At 40.2% G+C, this 19,284-nt stretch overlaps 1 protein-coding gene across 1 annotated transcript in view; it reads right to left on the reverse strand.

The window, feature by feature from the left end:
* ABCC2 (ATP binding cassette subfamily C member 2) overlaps nucleotides 1-19,284 on the reverse strand; it is an 833,283-nt gene that overhangs the window by 205,237 nt on the left and 608,762 nt on the right. The window contains exon 22 of the mRNA XM_044055642.1: nucleotides 1,162-1,384. Within this exon, the coding sequence (XP_043911577.1) occupies nucleotides 1,162-1,384 (223 nt within the window). The remainder of the gene's footprint in view (nucleotides 1-1,161; nucleotides 1,385-19,284) is intronic.

Raw genomic sequence — 19,284 nt, forward strand, 5'->3', positions numbered from 1 at the left:
CCTTATTTATAATCACAATCACCTGTAATGAAACAAATAATATTGCACCTGACTTATATCTTATGATGTTCAAAAATATATCGATACAGAACACCATAGTGTTTGGCAATATCACACTGAAAACATGTTCATCAAAACATAAAGGAAAATTTCAAGAGATATAATGTCAATATATCAAGCACTGAAACACCATCTGCAAACTTAGTATGCAAAGAAAATCAATGCATACAACCCATTACAGGTGATCATTTAAACCAGGAGGGAAAAGACCCCCCAAACTGGTAATCCAGTATTTTTCTTTATGGTCCAAAAGACCATGCCAACCTTGTTTATGTCTGCGATCACCTGTAATACGATCTATAATCATAAAACTAAATTTTGCCTGGTTGTGTTTGAGAGTGTGTTGATATAAAGCACTGCTGGGTTTATGATTTTTAATATCACTGCGATGTTCATTCATTCTTAGTCTGAGGGCTCTGGAAGTTTGACCCATATAAAACGCCCCACAATAACAGGTTGCTAGGTACACAACCCAATCACTACCACAGTTGCCAAAGGTTTTGATATTATATATCTTGCTGGTATTACGACTGGAAAATTCCTTGGATTTATTCATCATAGAACACGACCCACAATGGCCACAGGGAAAGGAACCAAATAACTCATCCCCTTGCAATGTGAATTGTTTATAAACTGTACCTCCACTACCTATGTGTTTGTAGTGAGATAGATAGGAACCCAGTGTTTTACCACGTTTATAAGCAAATTGGCATTGTTGCCCTAAAAGTGACCTCAAATGATCATTGGCAAGCAAAATATTCCAATGTTTATTGATGATATTCCTGATCATATTGATATTCCTGCCATAGGTGGTGATGAATCGTATGGTGGTATTCGATGTGGTGTTTGTCTTAGATTTGTACTCCAACAGATTTTCTCGGTTCATATGATTAACCCTACATCTGGCTAGATTAATATCTTTGTGATGATAACCCCTGTTGACAAATCTGGTACATAAATCCATGCTAGCTGACTGATATTCAGCATCCTGAGAACTAAGGTGCTTCATACGCATGAATTGTGAAACTGGAATACTCCTGATAGTGTGGCGTGGATGCATGCTCGAGGCATGTAACAAAGTGTTGTATTGCGGATACTTACGGAAAACCTTAGAAGATAATGTATGGTCTTGGTTCCTAAAAATAGTAACATCCAAGAAATTGATAGTATTCTGATCAGATGTTAATGAGAATTCCAGTCCCCAAACATTACTGTTAAGGTAATCAACAAACTCATGTAAGTAAGCCAAATCCGCCCGCCACACTAACCAGCAGTCGTCCAGATATCGTCGCCAGATATCCATCTCCACCTGATAGATGTTGTGCTGAATGTCATAAATCATGTACTCTTCAAAATAAGCCATAAACAGGTCAGCATAAATGGGGGCAAAAGATGCCCCCATAGCTGTACCCTGCAATTGCCAATAGCACTGGCCTTGAAAATATAACACATTTTTATTGAGTACATGTTCCGATAGACAAATTAGTAGAGTATTGAACCCTGGAGAGTACAAATTTGCCCTGTTAAGCCAATAATCAAGCGATCGAAGGCCCGCCCAATGTGGAATACTCGTGTATAATGCCTTCACATCCAAGGTACATAAATACCACCCTGGTTCTAACTGGGTATCCTGAATGATCTGTAAAAATTGGGTTGTGTCCTGCAACCTGGACCTGATCAAACCCAACAGTGGTTTGAGATATTTCGTAAGAAAGGCTGATAAAGGTTCAGTGAGAGATCCTATTCCAGAAACTATAGGTCTATCAGGGGGTTTATTCAATGACTTATGAATCTTAGGCAAAAGATATAAAATCTGTTTGCGAGGCTCAGAAACAATCAGAGAAGAAAAAGTTTTTTTATTAATAATCCCCTCCTCTAAAGCAAGATTCAAGAAGGAATCAATTTCTTCTTTGAAGTGAGGTGTGGGGTCTACGGGCATATGCATGTAACAAGTTTTGTCTGATAATTGTGACAAGCCCTCCTGTATGTAATCATCAGTGTTAAGAACTACCACTGCACCTCCTTTGTCAGCTGAAAGTATTGTGATTTCTTTATTATAACATAATTCCTCCAATGCCAACCTGTCACCTGGAGTAAGATTATTTTGTAACATGATATTACCATAGTTTTCAAAATGAAGATCCTCATAACTGAATCCATAAATATGGAAACATATTTATTCATAGGTGGTTGGAACGATGATCTACCAAACCTAAATTCATCAGATATTTGTGTATTCTCATTGGCAAAAATAGTTTAAGGTTTAAGTTACGACCAAAAGTTTGCAAATCCTGTATGATATGATACTCATGAGAAAAAGGCAGGTATGTAGTTCAAACCCTTATTCAATAAGGATGTTTGTTCATCAGTTAGTGAAGTTCTAGAAAGATTCAGGACATTTTGATTAGATGTCTCAGATGGGACTAGCTCAGAAAATTGGTCAATAGACCCTGAAGAGAAACATTCGGAAGTTCTTTTCCTGTGCTTCCTGCCCCCCCGATGCCCTGTTCCACTTCTAAAGGGAAGATCCTATTATTTTTCTTCCTATTTGGTGATCCCCTATCTAAAGTTCCCTCACTGTCAGTGAGCGAGGAATCATCCCCCAAAGTACTATTAAAGGAACCATCCCTCTTTTTCAAAATGGAACGTGGTCTCTTTTTGGTATGACTGGGTCCTGTCCTGGTTTGATTTGTGTCCGCAAATCTCACTGAGCGACTAAATTCAAATGGTCTACCCCTTTGATAATCAGAATAGTCCCTATGAAATTTTTTAATTTTACGTTCCTTGGTAATTTTCTCATGTTCAGTCAGATCTTGTGAGAGTTTTTTAATATTATCCTGATATTTTGTGGAAGTTTCAAATTTGCTCACATCCGAACAAATGGTCTTAATCTCCTGAATATTCATATCCACAATCCTTTCATAATATTGTAATAATATATTCACAAATAACATGGACCCTGTCTGTAAAGCTTCTTTCCAATCTTGGTTCAACTTATCATCCGTCTACCCACTAGGGGTTGAAGACGTATTCTAAGTCCCCTAGGAGCCATCTTGTGAATAGAATAAGCTCGGAATAGTTTAAGATGCCAAATATTAGATCTCAGTGTTTTAAATGCCTTAGTAAGAGAATGAAAGAACATATCACAATCCACAATCCGTGGTTGTTCATTAGTGTCCGGATCATTGCTTGGCAGGGTGTCTATCCCAAAAACACCTATATCCTGCCTATCAGCACATAATCCGGACAAAATGCTATTCAGGTCCATGCTGTGAATAATAACACCCACAATACTAATTGTAAACAATTTGTAATATATGATATGGATAATATTAACTATGACTCCCCAGGCGTACCAAAAGAAATCAGTCTATATTGTACAAAAAAACAAATTAACACCTAAAGTTCCAATATAGGGCACAGGAGCTAGGGGTGGGCAGGAAGCACACAGCAGTCTACAAATGAGCTAGTCACTGTTAGTATGAAAAAACCAAACCAAAAAGCCACTTTATATATCTCTACTAGCAAGAAAAGGAGCAAAGATATTTGTATGAAGCAAGTGATTGCAGTAAAAAATGCACCCAAGTGAAAATTCAACACACCAAACAGTGAGCTAGATATATAATCTAATCTTTTATTGTGTGACTGAGCAGTGAAAGTATATCCATCAAGACAACAAGGTGAATATCATGCAACTGTGTGTAACCATAGGTTATTGATGTAAAAATTTCAAATGGACTAATGGTTAGATATTCAAAATCAAAAATAAGAATGAAACTTGACCTATCTAGATACTAAAATAATTACATATGATATATCTAACCTTATAGGGTATCGGGTACAAAAGCTATGCTCAATACACCATGAGGGCTGTTTGTATATATGGCCCAATGATTATTGCAAATTAGGATACAGATCCAAGAAATACGGCATCATTAGTAATAAAGGTTCTAAGACCCTAAGCTAAATGCTATCAAGGTCATAGAAAATTGTTAAAATGCATCCATTCATTAGTAATGACAATATTGCAATATCCCAGAAAACACACATTAAGCAATAGAAAATATCTACATGCTTGAATAATCCAATAGTGGATTTATATAGTGTGGTCTGTATAGTTTAATCAGAACCACCAATCCCTGCTTATAATATAATCTTATCAAGCCTCCAATCAATATAGTATCTGTATGAGTAACTCAAAAAATATATAATGCAGAGGATGGTGGTTTAAATACCAAAAAATACCAGAAGCCCAATATCAAAAGGTTCAAGAGGTCTCATACAATAAGAAACATATGACCCCAAAACTAAAGATGAAATTTGTCCAGAAAAAATGTTTTGAAATCTATTGCTATGATCAAGAACTTAGAATATATATCTAATTTCTTAGTGTAGGATCCTGAATAAATTCCAGGAGATCCTATACAGTTTAGGAAATCCCATACAATAAGAAGCATATGACCCCGAAACTAAAGATGAAATTTCACCAAAAAACTATTTTGAAATCTCTTGCTATGGTCAGGAACTTAGAGTACATATCTAATCTCTTAGTATAGGAACCTAAATACACTAAATAACAATAGAAAATGAGGCAATCCAACCCCATATACATAAAAATATATATATCTATAAGCCTTGATCCAATCACATCCATAAAACTTAAAAAATGTGAGAATCCAGAGACCAAATAACCTTATTGATATGCAAATAGTAGATCTTCAAATAAAGAGTTGACTTTTCAAAATTGAGAAAACAGACCGTCACTAGTGTAATAATATAGCAATGGAAATTAGTCCATTAAGCTTCATTAAGCTTTATTAAGCTTCATGAAGCATTAGGTTTTTCTGGCTTTCTATATTTATAAATTATAGTAGTGGTCATACTAATTACATTAGTTGTTGTTAAACTTTGTAGGTTGTGTTTATATTTTACACTTGTCTGTTTTCTATTAATATTCATGATTATTTGATGCCTATTGGTTGTGACTCAATATATATTATGTATGCTAGCAGGACATTTCTTGTATGTCCTACACTGAAGAAGGCAGTTAATGCCGAAACCGGTCTGTTAATAAAGGATTGGAATATATACCTTACATCTGGATCTGCTTTGCTGGTCTACTTTTTGATGCTGTGTATTTGGTTTGGACCGTGCAATTCCCCGTGCATAGGACTTTGTTTGGTATGTAAACTTCAACAATATCTCACGTTTATGGTTGTGTGTTGGGTGACATGTTGTGTACTAACTGGCCAACTGCTTCGTGTCTGCCACAACAGGGATTATACTGTGCCTGCAGGGGTTGCATGGGATACTTTGCAGACAGTTGTCAACATCCTTTCATAATGACCTAACACTGTAGTACCGTATAGTGTACTGGTTCAGTACTTTCACTGTGGTGGACAGTATCCTGGGCTTTAGTCCTATCACTGCTTGACATCTTCATAGTGAGCACAACAGACTGTGTAGGGGCCAGTTGTGCACATATGACCATGTTGCATTATGTTCAGATATGGACTACCTACACCAGGCTCGTCCAACATTGGTAGTGTATTCCACAACATAGGTGGACATTGTCAAACACTAGCAATGTTCCCTAGGCCATTTCTGATGCTAGTCACAGGGTGTGTTTGTCCTTTGACACACATTGTAACTGGAGTTTGCCATGACATATGTCATGGTTAGTATACTGTGCCTCCGTCTACCTCTGACATAACAGTGATACCCAGGGTTAACCTACCATCTCCCATCCACTCATCAGGATTCCTCTTGAGGGGTGTCGATAGGTGAGTCTCTGGCTAACCTGTACCGGGAGTTTACTCAAGAGTGGGGGTGCCTTCTGTGTTATGGATCATTCTGTACAGCTTGTCCTATGTGTCAGTGCTGGGGTTCAGGTCTCTCATGTGCATAGCTCACTGCCATTTAGATTGTACAAGGTGCAGCATGTTCATTGATTCCAGGTTGGACATGGCTTCATACATCAGGCACAGCTTGCCTGTAGCTGGGCAGTATGGCAGTGTGTGGGGCTGCAGTTTGTTTACTCAGGCAACACATGGCATCTGTTCATGCTCTTTGCTACTCCTGGTGGGGTACTGTTGTGGACTTTACAGTTGATGGAGGTGTCTGCTGAGGTATATCCCACAGGGGCTATTGTAGTCAATTGTGATGCTGATGAAGGATGACTGCAGAGCCACAGTGACCTCCCCTTATCTACATCTGATAACATTCATGATTGGGTGGGTATATGGTATGTTTCTGCGAACACTACAGCCACATGTTTGTCCAGTGCAGGATATCTATCACCTTTTGTCCCCAGGTCTCTCATTACATGTTAGGTACATAATGGGTTAACACCTGTGTGGTAATTTGTGGGCACTTACTGTATATCCACGGTGGTTGTCTATACACAGTTCTGCAATTAGCTTGCTGACATGGCTATGGCACCAGTTGTCTGTTTGTAGGTGGCCCTTTTGTGGGTTGCTTGTGTCAGCTGGGGGTCGGATATGGTGGGCTGTTTGTACTCCTCTGCATACATGTTCAGTCACAGTCCTTCCATGTTGGCCTATACCTATGGGACATATATACAGAATGGGGGGGGGGGCCCAGGACCAAGCCTTGTGGGATGCCACTCAAATCTGCTTTGTAGTCTGACATGGATGCAGCATGTCTGACCATACCAGTTCTGTCCTTGGTCTGGTTTGCAACCCCTCTAGTGACATAGGGGTATATATTTAAGCTGGTGAACATATCCATACAGAACTCGTAGGGTATTGTCTAGAAGCATATGCACGGTCCAGCTACGCTGTGTGGACCACATTGCCCTCATCAATGACCTTAATGACTGCTTCAAATGGGTCAAACATGTGTAGGTGCAGGATCTGCAGTTACGACAGCCACACTGTGTAGGGTCCAGTATCAGTAGGTCCACAATAGCTTTATGTCTGCGGTACATACTGATCCTTTCCATAGCTGTGCAGACCAAGCTTGTCAGGATCCTGGGGTGGTAGTTTGCAGTATCCATTCAGGCAACACCTTTGCTGTGAAGGACCACTGTTGTTGTACACTGCTCTTTGGGTACATATCCTGTGGTAAGGCTGACATTGGGCAGTAGTGTGATTTGGCATTCCATTATTCTTGGAGTCCATGTTGGCCTCAGCCCAGGACACCATCACATACCTTTGCTGCTGCATGTTTTGCTTTGCAGATGATGGCTGTTACCTCAGCATCTGTAATGTCAGGGGACCAGCAGTCTGCTGGGATAGATATTTTGCATTCTGGGGGGGGGGTTGCACTGCACCTGTCAGGTTGTATGTTAGCAATATGTGTGTGTGTTTGGTATGTTGTTTGTAATATCTGTGTGATTCGGAGCATATCTGTGGATTCCCAACATGGTTCCTACCATCAGTTAAGTAAGCCTTGTGATTATCCTTAGTGTCCTGTACAATTTGTATCTTTATAGGTTCATGGGTTCATACTAGGCTATCCACCCTAGGGCATTAGTAAGCCAAGCCAGAGTGTGTGTGTCTTTCGCCCCTTGCTATGTGACTATTGTGGCCATTTATGATTTTCTTTACTGTGCCTCTGTCTGGTCATGACACAGTGAAGACCCCCAGTATACATGTACGATCATCCATCCACTTGGCAATATTCCTGTTGAGGGGTGTCAGTGAGGGGCTCTGCCTAACATGGATTGGGATCCTGTTTCTGGGTGTGGGGAGCCTCTGGGTTATGTATCTGTCCCTCCAGCACATCCTATTTCATTAAGTGTTGAGGCTGACATCTGTCACTCTCACAGCTCCAATGGCTTTGATTTCCTGTGGTGGAGCATGTCCATTACTCCCGTGTTGGACATTGCCTTGTACTACAGACATACAATGCCTCTGTGTAGGCAGTCTGTGACTGCATTCAGCTGGAGTGTCTACAGCCAGGTAGCATATGACATATATTTCACACCCTTTATCCTCTTGGTGGGGTAACTTTGAGGTCTTCCGAACCTCTGCAGGTGTCACGTATGGTACATCCCATATGAGTCATTGTACTAGATTATGGGTCTGATAAGGGAACAGTACAGGGGCACAGTGACCTCTGTTGATGTAGATGTGAATCCTTTCATGATACGGTATCCAATATCGACAATCTTCCTAGCCACATTGGCATTGTGAGTGTCACATGACAGATTACTGTTGACTTGTGTCCCTAGCTCCCTGATTACTCCTTGCATAAATAATGGTTTACCACCTATGTGGTAATTTGTGAGTACCTTGTCTGGTATTTGATGGGACATTTATACTGTCCAGTGTCTTCAGGATGTCTGGGTGGAGTTCTTGTGTGTGACAGTGTGGTCTGTCGCATGCTACAGACTGTACAGCAGTTTTGACTACACTTAGGTGCACATGGGTGGTCTCCGCTGCTTTGTGCATTGTCAGTTACCTGGTCATATGGGTGTCTGTGCTGCATATGGATACTCCCCCTCCTTTGATGTTTTGGTCCAGGTGTTGGGGCCATAACGCATGATATGTGGTATAACCTGGTAGTGCTGGTGTGCTATCACTAGGCTTGCAGCAGGCTTCTGTCACTGCACAGACATCGATGTTCTCCATACTGGGAAGTGCCTCAGGGGCATGCATATTGCAGTTTACACATCTGGCATTGGTCAGCATTACCCTTGTGTTTCTTACCACTTATGTTTTCTAGGATGGTGGGTATTTTTTTTGGCCTTGCCTACATACGGCTCTATGGAGGTGGCAAAGGCCTTATCCAGTATCCAGACGCACAGGGGTAACAGGTGCAAGCCATCCCTGGAACAGCAGCATGGCTTGTCATGCTTGGCATCTCAAGCAGACAGACATTAGACCCTCTTGGACTGCCAGCTGTGACTGTGCCACCTGTTAAAGATGATCATTCTGTGTATGTACTGTGGCATCATTCTTGGTGAGGGTTGGATGCTGCACACGGCCAGTGTCATACCAGCCTGGGGTACATACCCTGAGAGCTCATCCATGTCTCTTTTCATGTAGTCTAGGGAGGTACATTTCAGGTCATTCACACCAGCATGGACATTGAGTGCATCATATTTCTGCTTGCTTTGGGGTGACCTGCATACTTGTGTTATGTGGCATATTGTGGCAGCCTACAGGCAGCTTACTGTACCCTTTCCCTTGTTCAGTCTGGTGAGTGGGACAGCAGTGTGTCTGCCTATACAGACACCTATTACAACTGTATCAGGCATGTTGTTTCTCCTTCTGGCCTGTGACTGTTTGGCACACCAGCTTTGTGTACTATGTGTTGCATGTGCTATGTTTGGAGGTTATGGTTGCTTGTGATCTGCTTTGAAGGCTTCTGTTGGTGTGGTGTGTTTGTAATTAGGGCCTCCGGGAATGTTTTTCTGTGTTTATGTGTTTGGTTTACAGTTGTGGTAGGTGTATGTGGGACTGGGTTTGTGGTGTATGTGGTTACCTTCTCCTCCTGACTACTTTTGACAGTACAGAGTTGGGGGAGCTCAGCCTCCGGTTTGGATACATGGTTGCATCTATCACATATATTTGTATTTATTGGGGGGAGTTGTGGTTGTCTGTGTACTTGGGACAGGTGTCACATTGCCTCTGGATTCACAGATTCTACTTGTTGTGGCTGGCCTTAGTGGATTGTATGTGTGGACATATGTTATTGCCATACTACTGATCAGTGATTACTTCCCTTTTTATGTTTGTTCTATCATGTGGTAGCTTCCTCATTCTCTTGCATGGTTTGGTAATGGCTGGTGACCAGCATGCCAGATGCCTGTGTGTATGGCATTGTGTCTTGTTGTTATTTGTGATTGCATACTCCAAGCATTCCTGGCTGTGTTCAGAGAATGCCTGTATAACATGTTCTGCGGTGTGTCCCATATTCTGCACTTGCACAGGGCCTTTCGTGGATTCCACATCAGTTTGGAGGGGTGCAACCTATACTTTACACATGTTTTTCACTGTGGTATTCTGGCCAGGGACTGGGTTCGGGATGTGTATATCCAGTGTGATTACTCTATGGTCTGGTCTTACCAGTGAAGGTTACACTTCTCATCTTGCCATCCAGTACACATGTTGCTGATTATCACATCCAGTATGCTTACCCCTCTTGTGGGAGTGGTATGTTGTTTCTGGGCATTTTGGTTTATGGATTCTGGGAACTTTTCTCCGACTGTGTTGGTGCTAGTATAATGCTCCCTGTGTATGTCTGGGTATTTTCAGTCAAGCAATATAATGTGGTTTGGGGGGCTTGATATATTCATGTATTCCAACATAGGCCAGGTGCAGTTCCTGGTATTAGGACAGTAGTCTGCAGCAGGCTATATACTGGGAGGCGGTTTTAGCCATTGGTATTTGACCATGGATAATCCATGCTGCTTCTTGTTGTGGTACCAACATGGGGGTGTGGTTATCCTTGACATTTATTGCTAGTCACCCTCCTTTTGTAGCTTGTTCCATGTTTTGCGGCTGTACAGGACAGTATGAGGTGTGATCTGGTAGTGTTAGGGTGCTGATGTGAGCCCTGACCCAGTTTTCTATTACAGGACTGATATCTACATTCTCCATAGTGTGTGCATTTACACTGCACACATCTTGCTGTTTAGACTTCTGGCATTGGGTAGCATTACATCTAGGTTCCTATCCCTTGTGGTACCTATGAAGGTGGGTTTGTGTTTTGAGACTTACCTATTCAGGGCATGCTGTGGGTACTGACAGCCTTTGCCAGTATCCATGGGGCATGGACTGATAGGTGCACACCACGCCTAGCAGGTGGTGCATCATGTCATACTCCGCATGTCTTCCCAGCCTGAAACACATTGCCTCCCCTTTGACTAACTGCATTACTTCAGCCAGTTATTGCAGTTGATCATGCCATCATCATTTTGTGGCTTCATGCTTGGTAAGGGTGGATGTTAGTCAGGGTCCTCAGGTGTGCATATAGTACATGGTGTTACATTACTTAACACATGGCATTCGTGCCTCAGGTGGTGCTACAGGGCTGCCTCTGTCGGATGTGCATATTACACTCCCTGTACATGTTTGTGAGCAGGTCATGTAATTTTAGGCATCCATGTTATTATTTGAGTGAGTCAGAGGGGGTATCATTCCCAGGGTTCCTACTGAGCCAGTGTATGTGCTATGCATTGCCTCTTTGCCAAGGCCAGGGCATACTGGGCATGCCTCCTTCTGCCTACTGGGGCAGGCTCAGGTTGTTCCTCCTCCGAGTCACGCTCTGCCTGTGATGGCCTTGGAAATGGTGGGAGGCTGTTTGGCCCAGCCCTATGCTGGTCCTGCTGCAGCTGTTTTCACAAGATCATATTATGTAGCATAGCACATACCATGACAATTTGGGTACATGTAGTTGGTGTGTACTGCAAGGCTCCACCAGATGTGTCCAGACACCGGAACCGTGACTTGAGCAGCCCAAACACACGCTCTATTACATTACGTGTTTGTGCGTGTGCCTCATTATGGCGTTCCTGTTCAGGTGTGTGTGCGTTTCTGATGGATGTCATCACCCACGGCTCCAGTGCATAACCTGCATCCCCCACTAGGTGTCTGTGTGGGATGTCCCCATTGGCAAATGTCTGGTACAGCTGCATCAAATGCCAGATGTGGGAATCATGGTAACTCCCAGGGTAGCCAGCACGCACATTCATTATTATGCCCTGGGCATCACACATGACCTGACAGTTGATGGAGGGGAAGCCCTTGCGGTTAATGTAGGCCCTACCCCGCCCACCAGCTGGTGCTTTGATGCGTATGTGCGTGCAGTCTATTGCACCTACTACCTCAGGGTATTCCACTATTTGCTGGAAGAGAGGCATATTGCTGGCCAATACCTCACGGGCATTGGGGAAATATACATGATCACTGACATGTGCTGACATGGCATCCAGGAACTGGTGTAGTACCCTGGAGGCTGATGCCTGTGATATCCCCATCATATCACCAGTTGGTCTCTGGAAGGTACCTGTTGCTAGTATTCTTAGGCCAACACATACCTTGGTTTCCACTGGGATGGGTTCCCCTCTGTTGGTTCTGTGTGTGAGGCGTGGCCTGCACAGCTCAACTATTTGCTGCAGGAGCTCTCTGTCCACTCTATAGCGCTCTACTATCTCCAGCTCATGTAACCCATGGTAGGTGACACTGGGCCTGTACACTCTTCTCCGTCTCCTCACTGTGGGTTGTCTGGCACCATCTGCATTGTCACCACCCTCAGCAAGTCGCCTATGTCTCATTATGACAGCTATGGCAGCCCCTAACATTTCTGCTCTGAGTGAAGCTTTTTCAGTTTTCACTTCTATTAGCTTACTCCTGTCTTGCAGTGACTCTTGAGAGAAACATCCTGCACTGCTGTTTGCAGAGTTTTAAGTGCTGGGCTGGGCTACTATTCTGCCTGTGTAATTGCCTGCTTCTAATTGTTTTCACCTGCTAGCTCCAGCAGTATTCCCTGCTAGCTTCCTACTAATTCTGTTGCTTCCTTTTTCCTTTCTGTTTCCTCAGGGGGGAGCAACGTGCATACCAGCAGAAACACGCTCACAGTGGCTTACATGCGCGCACACATGCTTACACGGTTCAGAATCTGCTTATTCGGGTTAAAACGCGCACACCAGCGCAAACAGTCTTACAAGTCTGCCAACAGGCTCCCACATGCTCAGTCTGCCCTACACATGCGCACACCAGCGCAAACAGTGTTAAACATCTACCAACACGCTCCCACATACTCAGTCTGCCTTACACGCGCACACTGCCCTACTCATGCTTCATGGCGCGCACACGTGCGCATGCACGCCCAGCAAGAAACGTTAGTGTAAGTAACAGTGTACACCTTCCATTTCTTGGCTTTCCCAGACTTATCTTGTGGCACTCCTCTTTCCCTTATCTGTGTCTGTCATCTGTCATGTTACACTGACCTCCAATGAACTGCATTTCTTTCTACCATTCCCCCCTGTGATGTCACCTATCTCCTACTCTATTCCTCCCCCTTATGTATCTCTTACACTACTCAGACTGTGCTCATTTGCTATGTGACTGTGAGATTCAGTATCCTAACCCTCATTTACATGAGATTGCCTACTAATGCTTAGTTACATGTCTTACACTCAGCTTCCCCCCTTAGCAACCACTACACGGTGGCTATGTTGTTTTTGGTCTGCTGGTCCCTGCATTGTCATTCCATGTATTGCATAAAACCCACATTTGTGGGTTTATAACCTTCATTTTTATGTTTTATACAGCGCAGACCGTTTGCACGGGGCTGCGCTGGGTTTAAACATCGGCGATCGCCAAAAAAAAATTATATTTTTATTATTTTTGCATTGGGTTACCTTGCCAATGGCCACATATTTGGCCATTGCCATGCTGCCTGACACATATGCACCCTTTATTTGGAGCTGACATGGCTCCGTTGTTTTGTAGAAACGTACTCAGTTGTCAACTGAGTACATTTCTGCAGCTAAACGTCTCTTACACGGGCTGGTTTCTGCTTCGTGGATCGCTAATATACCTCATTTGCATACCTTTCGGCTGCAAGTGAGGTATTTAGCATGTCCACGCCCAGTCCGTGTAAGAGACGTTTTAGCTGGTCTCTTACATGGAGTTTGGGGCTGTTCCTGGATCGCGAGGCTTGCATGGAGTGTTACACGTCTCTTACACTCCGTGCAAGCCTTCGTGAATCCTGCCCATAGTGTTTGTTAGTCTGAGATATGGTGAAAGTGAAGTATAGAAAGTTGCTACCATTCCAGAGATAGCATAAATTTTAGCTGAAGTTGACTTTTATATCACACAAACCATTAGTAATGGTGAAAAACAGAGGGTGTTTTTGTTGTTTGCCTAAAGTTAAGGTTGGAAAGAGGATGCTATGATAACTTGTTATATTGCTAGGATGTTAAATATTGTAAAGTATTTTTATGGTTACAGTAAGAGACAACTAAAATATTTAGTTTAAATTTATACTAATGAGAAGATTCTACGTTTGACTTCTTGGCTAACTGGCAATTACTAGTCTGACACAAAAAAATGGGTAACTTGTACTACATGGCATCAACTAATGACATTCTATTCCAAAAGTGTTAGTGCGTCAGGATACTACACATAATTATACAATGGAAACTCAGCAAAGCCGAGAAACATGCATGCTGATTGGCTAATCCAACCAGCATGCACATTGTAAATCGAACATAACCAAGTAAAGAAGTCTGCCGCTAATGTATCATGCTTCAGCAACTTGTAATGAAGAGAACAGAACAAAAAGCACCTTACCGGCACACATAATACCAAATCAAACTCCGGTCCAACTACAAAGTGTATTGGAGCATTAAAAATAAAAAACAACATAATAAAAGGAAAAAAAGTTTTAAAAACACCTTACATGCACACAGGAAGCACACAGTAACTCCTCTGCTTACAACACCGTACCGACAACCACAACAGACATTCACATTCCTGTCATACTGCAAAACACAGTAACTGCTTGGCTTCATAACTTTCGTTAGTATGCAAAACTAAGTTAAAAGCATTACTGGAAAGGATATCACTTTCCTGCACTTACAAAACATGAAAGAACACTACAGACACCACATTAATTAGCATGCTTCCCTGGTTAATCACGCCCTTCAGAAGCATGTACTCAGGCTTCTTCCTCATGACCAAACCATGCCAACCATGGGTAAATCCAGCATTACCCACACCCAGCCGTGGGTTATTGGTTAAGTATTTAATATGTTTATCTGGTAGTTCACAAGAACCACATTAACTAGGGTTTACAAAGTATTTCAGCATTAAGAAATTAATAGACAACTGCATAGACGCCTTCATTTTTTGCAAAATGTAGTAATAAATCTACACTGCTAATCCATAGTACAGTTTCAGATGAGCTAAAGTATTACCATCTGTAATTATTATACTTTGATCACAAATAATTCTTCTATATGTAATCACACTTCTGCTTATTTTATAAAATGATGTGTAAAATATGTGAACATGTGATTTTTTTTCCCCAACAGCAGTTATTCTCCTAAAATCACGAGATACAGAATTACATTTTTGTGAGACAAATATGCCTACATGTATTTCATAATGACTTTCCAAAATCCTCTTGGGGGGGGGGGGGGCACAAGAAAAGTTTTTATTTATCAGTTTAGTAACACAAGTAGGAAGGTGGTGGAGAGATAAATATATGGCACTTGAGATATCTAACCACAAATAACTAATAGGGAAATGAATAAACTGATAAGGGAACTGACATGTATATCACTCAAATAGTTTTGGCATAGATTAAGCCTAAGTATGTGCAAACTTAAACATGATAGGAATTGTAGAATTACTACTATGTATCTGAGAATCTCAAAATAATAGAAAATGAAGACAGTTTACAACCCTGAATACACTGTATTACAGACAGGTAAGATATGAATGCCATTTTATGCCTCTGAATCCAAACATATAATCAGCTAGGAAATGCGGGGCACTTTTAGTAGCCATTATTTTATTTTATAACTGACATTCATTAAATTAGATTTGGTGGCTTTATTCTGTTGAAAATAAGGGAGTCGATGGTTGTAATAACTTTACTGGATTCACAAGACAAGAAGATTCTGAAAGCATTCTACCAGTCAGGGAATCTGTTTATTTTGAATACTCAGTACGATCTGTTTAATTTGGGAAATTACCAGATAACTTCCATGGTATGTACAGTATGTGTACAAGATCTAAGACAGATTTTACAGAATAGCATCACAGCTGACATTATTTCAACATCAGTTTGAAAAGTAAAGTGGCATGTTTATCAGAACAAGTTGCATAATTATTTGAGAAACAAGGTAAACGTTAGTGGTGCCCAGGATATAAAAAAAAAAAAAAAACTAGACTTAGCATTTTTTACAGCATTATAGAATATAGCAAATGAATATATATATATATATATATATATATATATATATATATATATATATATATATATATCTGTCTATATATATAAAATGCAATGGTCATAAATCATGGAAAATGAGAGCAGACGTTAAAAGGGTATTGCACATTTTGCCTGAATGACCTGTGTCTACATAAATCCATCTTAGTAAATAAGATAACTATGTCTAATAATTTTTACATATGATTTTTGAAAGAGCTATTTACTATTTGGTAATTATAAAATATGAGTATAGGATTAGTAAGTGGAGTAGACATGGGGCTATTTAAAGAAAACTAGGAATGAATACCTTTGATAACAAGTAGCTATATTTAAGAAAACACTAAATAAAACATAGCACAGCAACAACATAAAATGATAAGGACTGGTGTGGAAGGCAACCACAATAACTCCTCGGCTCGGATACAAAGCAAAAAGTTTATTACGCACAAACACAGAAAAACAGAAAAAATCCTAGGTTAAGCGCTTTCATCTGACAATTGCAGACTTCTTCAGAACATATGCATGCAGCTGCTCTTTCATTTTAAATACATTTTGGCGCCAAAAAGCCGCTTCACAATCCATAATGAATTAAAGGTGCATGTACATACAAATGTACTCGTAACACAAGTCCTATCCTAAAGAAAAGAATTAATATCTTGAATAAAAAGTAAAAAGTAATACATAGGTAATACATGATGCCCTAAACATAAAAATACAGTGTATGCTAGATGGAAATGATTGAATATATCATGTAGGCTAGTAACAAATCTTACAATTAATATAAACCAACTAATTGATGTAATACTTGCAGTTGCTATAAACCTAAGTGTAACAATAAATGTAACAGTTGTGAACTGTGAATACGTTATTGATCATAGAATCACAGATGAGGTGTACCAGTTCTTGAAAGTTGAATTCCCGACTTTAGCCACAATTATAGGAATACCCAAGGTACACAAAAATATGGAACGCCCCCCGTTTAGACCCATAATTTCGGGTAGTAGGTCTAAAACATTTCCCCTGGGTGTAGCTATTGACAAATGGGTGAAGCATATATATAATAACATTTCTCACCTTATAAAAGATTCATGGATGTTTCTTAGGAACTTAACACCGCAAGTATGGAATGAGAACCTCATTTACATTACTATTGACGTAATCGATCTATTCTCGTGTATACCCAAAGAAATTGGACTGGAGTATTTTTGCAATAGCCTTAGGAAATATTCCAATATGGAATGGGACAGGATTAGCCTCATTGTTGACATGATGGGTTTAGTATTAGACCACAATTATATACACTTTGAAAATGAATATTTTAGACAGATTAGGGGTGTCGCAATGGGAGCAGCATGCGCACCCATATTTGCAAATCTTGTCATGCTTGAATGGGAAAATCTACACCTATTTAAAAGTGAATTTTTTCAACATATTGTTTATTATTCAAGGTTTTTGGATGATCTTTTTGTGCTATGGAAGGGTCCAGAAGATTTAATTCAGCCTTTCTTTGACTACATCAATAACACCACAGATTTCTTAAAGTTCACATATAATCTCAATAAAAAGGGTACAGCCTACTTGGACACTTATGTTAGTCATGGTGACGACGGATTCATCTCTTGCATTCATAGAAAGCCTACATTTTCCAATGATTACTTGGAATTTAGTAATAATCATCCTAAATGTGTTTTTAAAAATGTTGTCAAAGGACAGTGCATCCAAGCAGCCCGTATGTCATCAACTAGAGCTGTATTGGACAACGAACTTGAACTTATTAGGTCTATGTTCAGTGTGAGAGGATACCCGGTCACCCTAATTAATGATGTTGTCAAATATGTTAGCAAAGAATGGGGTAAAAAATATTTACCTTTATTGGGCAACTCAACACCTGGGGTCTTACCATCGGACAATAAACAAAAGGAGGGATTTGATAAAAGGGTTTGTATGTTAATGCATTCCCCCATAGTCCAGTACATTGAAAACATAGTGAGGCAACACTGGAACTTATTCACTATGAACAATGATCTGGCCCTGACCTTGGGAGCTCATCCCAAATTTGTGTATAAAACAGGAAATAACCTTAAAAGGATTTTGGAATCAAATATTAGTGGCAAAAAAGGGGTATCAACCGGCACAAGAAAATGCGGTACATGTAACCAATGCCACACCATTAATGAAACAGGTGGTCTTAATTTGGACAATTTCAACAAAACACATATACACTGCAGGATAGGAAACTGTAATACTAAATTTGTCATCTATCTTGCAACTTGCCAAGTATGCTCAGCGTTTTATATTGGCAAAACTGAGAGACAATTGAGACGACGTATTTACGAGCATTTATTTAGTATTAAGAAGAAAGATACAAAGAATGCTCTTTACAGGTACATATTAAAAAATGGTGTTATGCATTATTTTAAATTTGTTATCATTGATAAGGTTGATATCTCAGTATTTGGGGGGAATGTAAAAGCTTTTTTTGGCCATGAAAGAGAGTAAATGGCAAATTATCACTGATGCTACAAGATTGCCTGGCATCAACAATTTCATCAGTATAAAACAGTTCTTGCAGTTAGCATAGTGTTCTTGGAACAGCGTTCCGCATATATACATACATTTCTCTTACACATTCTTATGCATATTAATACATATTTTTAACAGCCTATCAATTTTAAAATAATCAATTTTAACATTTAAAATAATCAATTTTAACAAATTAATTTTTTAATATAACTTAATTTTTTACAATATTTTTTACATTTATTAAAACAGTTCACAACTGTTACATTTATTGTTACACTTAGGTTTATAGCAACTGCAAGTATTACATCAATTAGTTGGTTTATATTAATTGTAAGATTTGTTACTAGCCTACATGATACATTCAATCATTTCCATCTAGCATACACTGTATTTTTATGTTTAGGGCATCATGTATTACCTATGTATTACTTTTTACTTTTTATTCAAGATAGTAATTCATTTCTTTAGGATAGGACTTGTGTTACGAGTACATTTGTATGTACATGCACCTTTAATTCATTATGGATTGTGAAGCGGCTTTTTGGCGCCAAAATGTATTTAAAATGAAAGAGCAGCTGCATGCATATGTTCTGAAGAAGTCTGCAAGTGTCAGATGAAAGCGCTTAACCTAGGATTTTTTCTGTTTTTCTGTGTTTGTGCGTAATAAACTTTTTGCTTTGTGTCCGAGCCGAGGAGTTATTGTGGTTGCCTTCCACACCAGTCCTTATATTTAAGAAAACAGAAAATGCATGTTGTGCATTGGTAAAGCACAACAGTTTAGTG

The sequence above is a fragment of the Protopterus annectens genome, chromosome 14.part0 (genome assembly GCF_019279795.1).
Source record: "Protopterus annectens isolate FY-2018-M chromosome 14.part0, PAN1.0, whole genome shotgun sequence".
Classification (NCBI taxonomy): Eukaryota; Metazoa; Chordata; order Ceratodontiformes; family Protopteridae; genus Protopterus; species Protopterus annectens.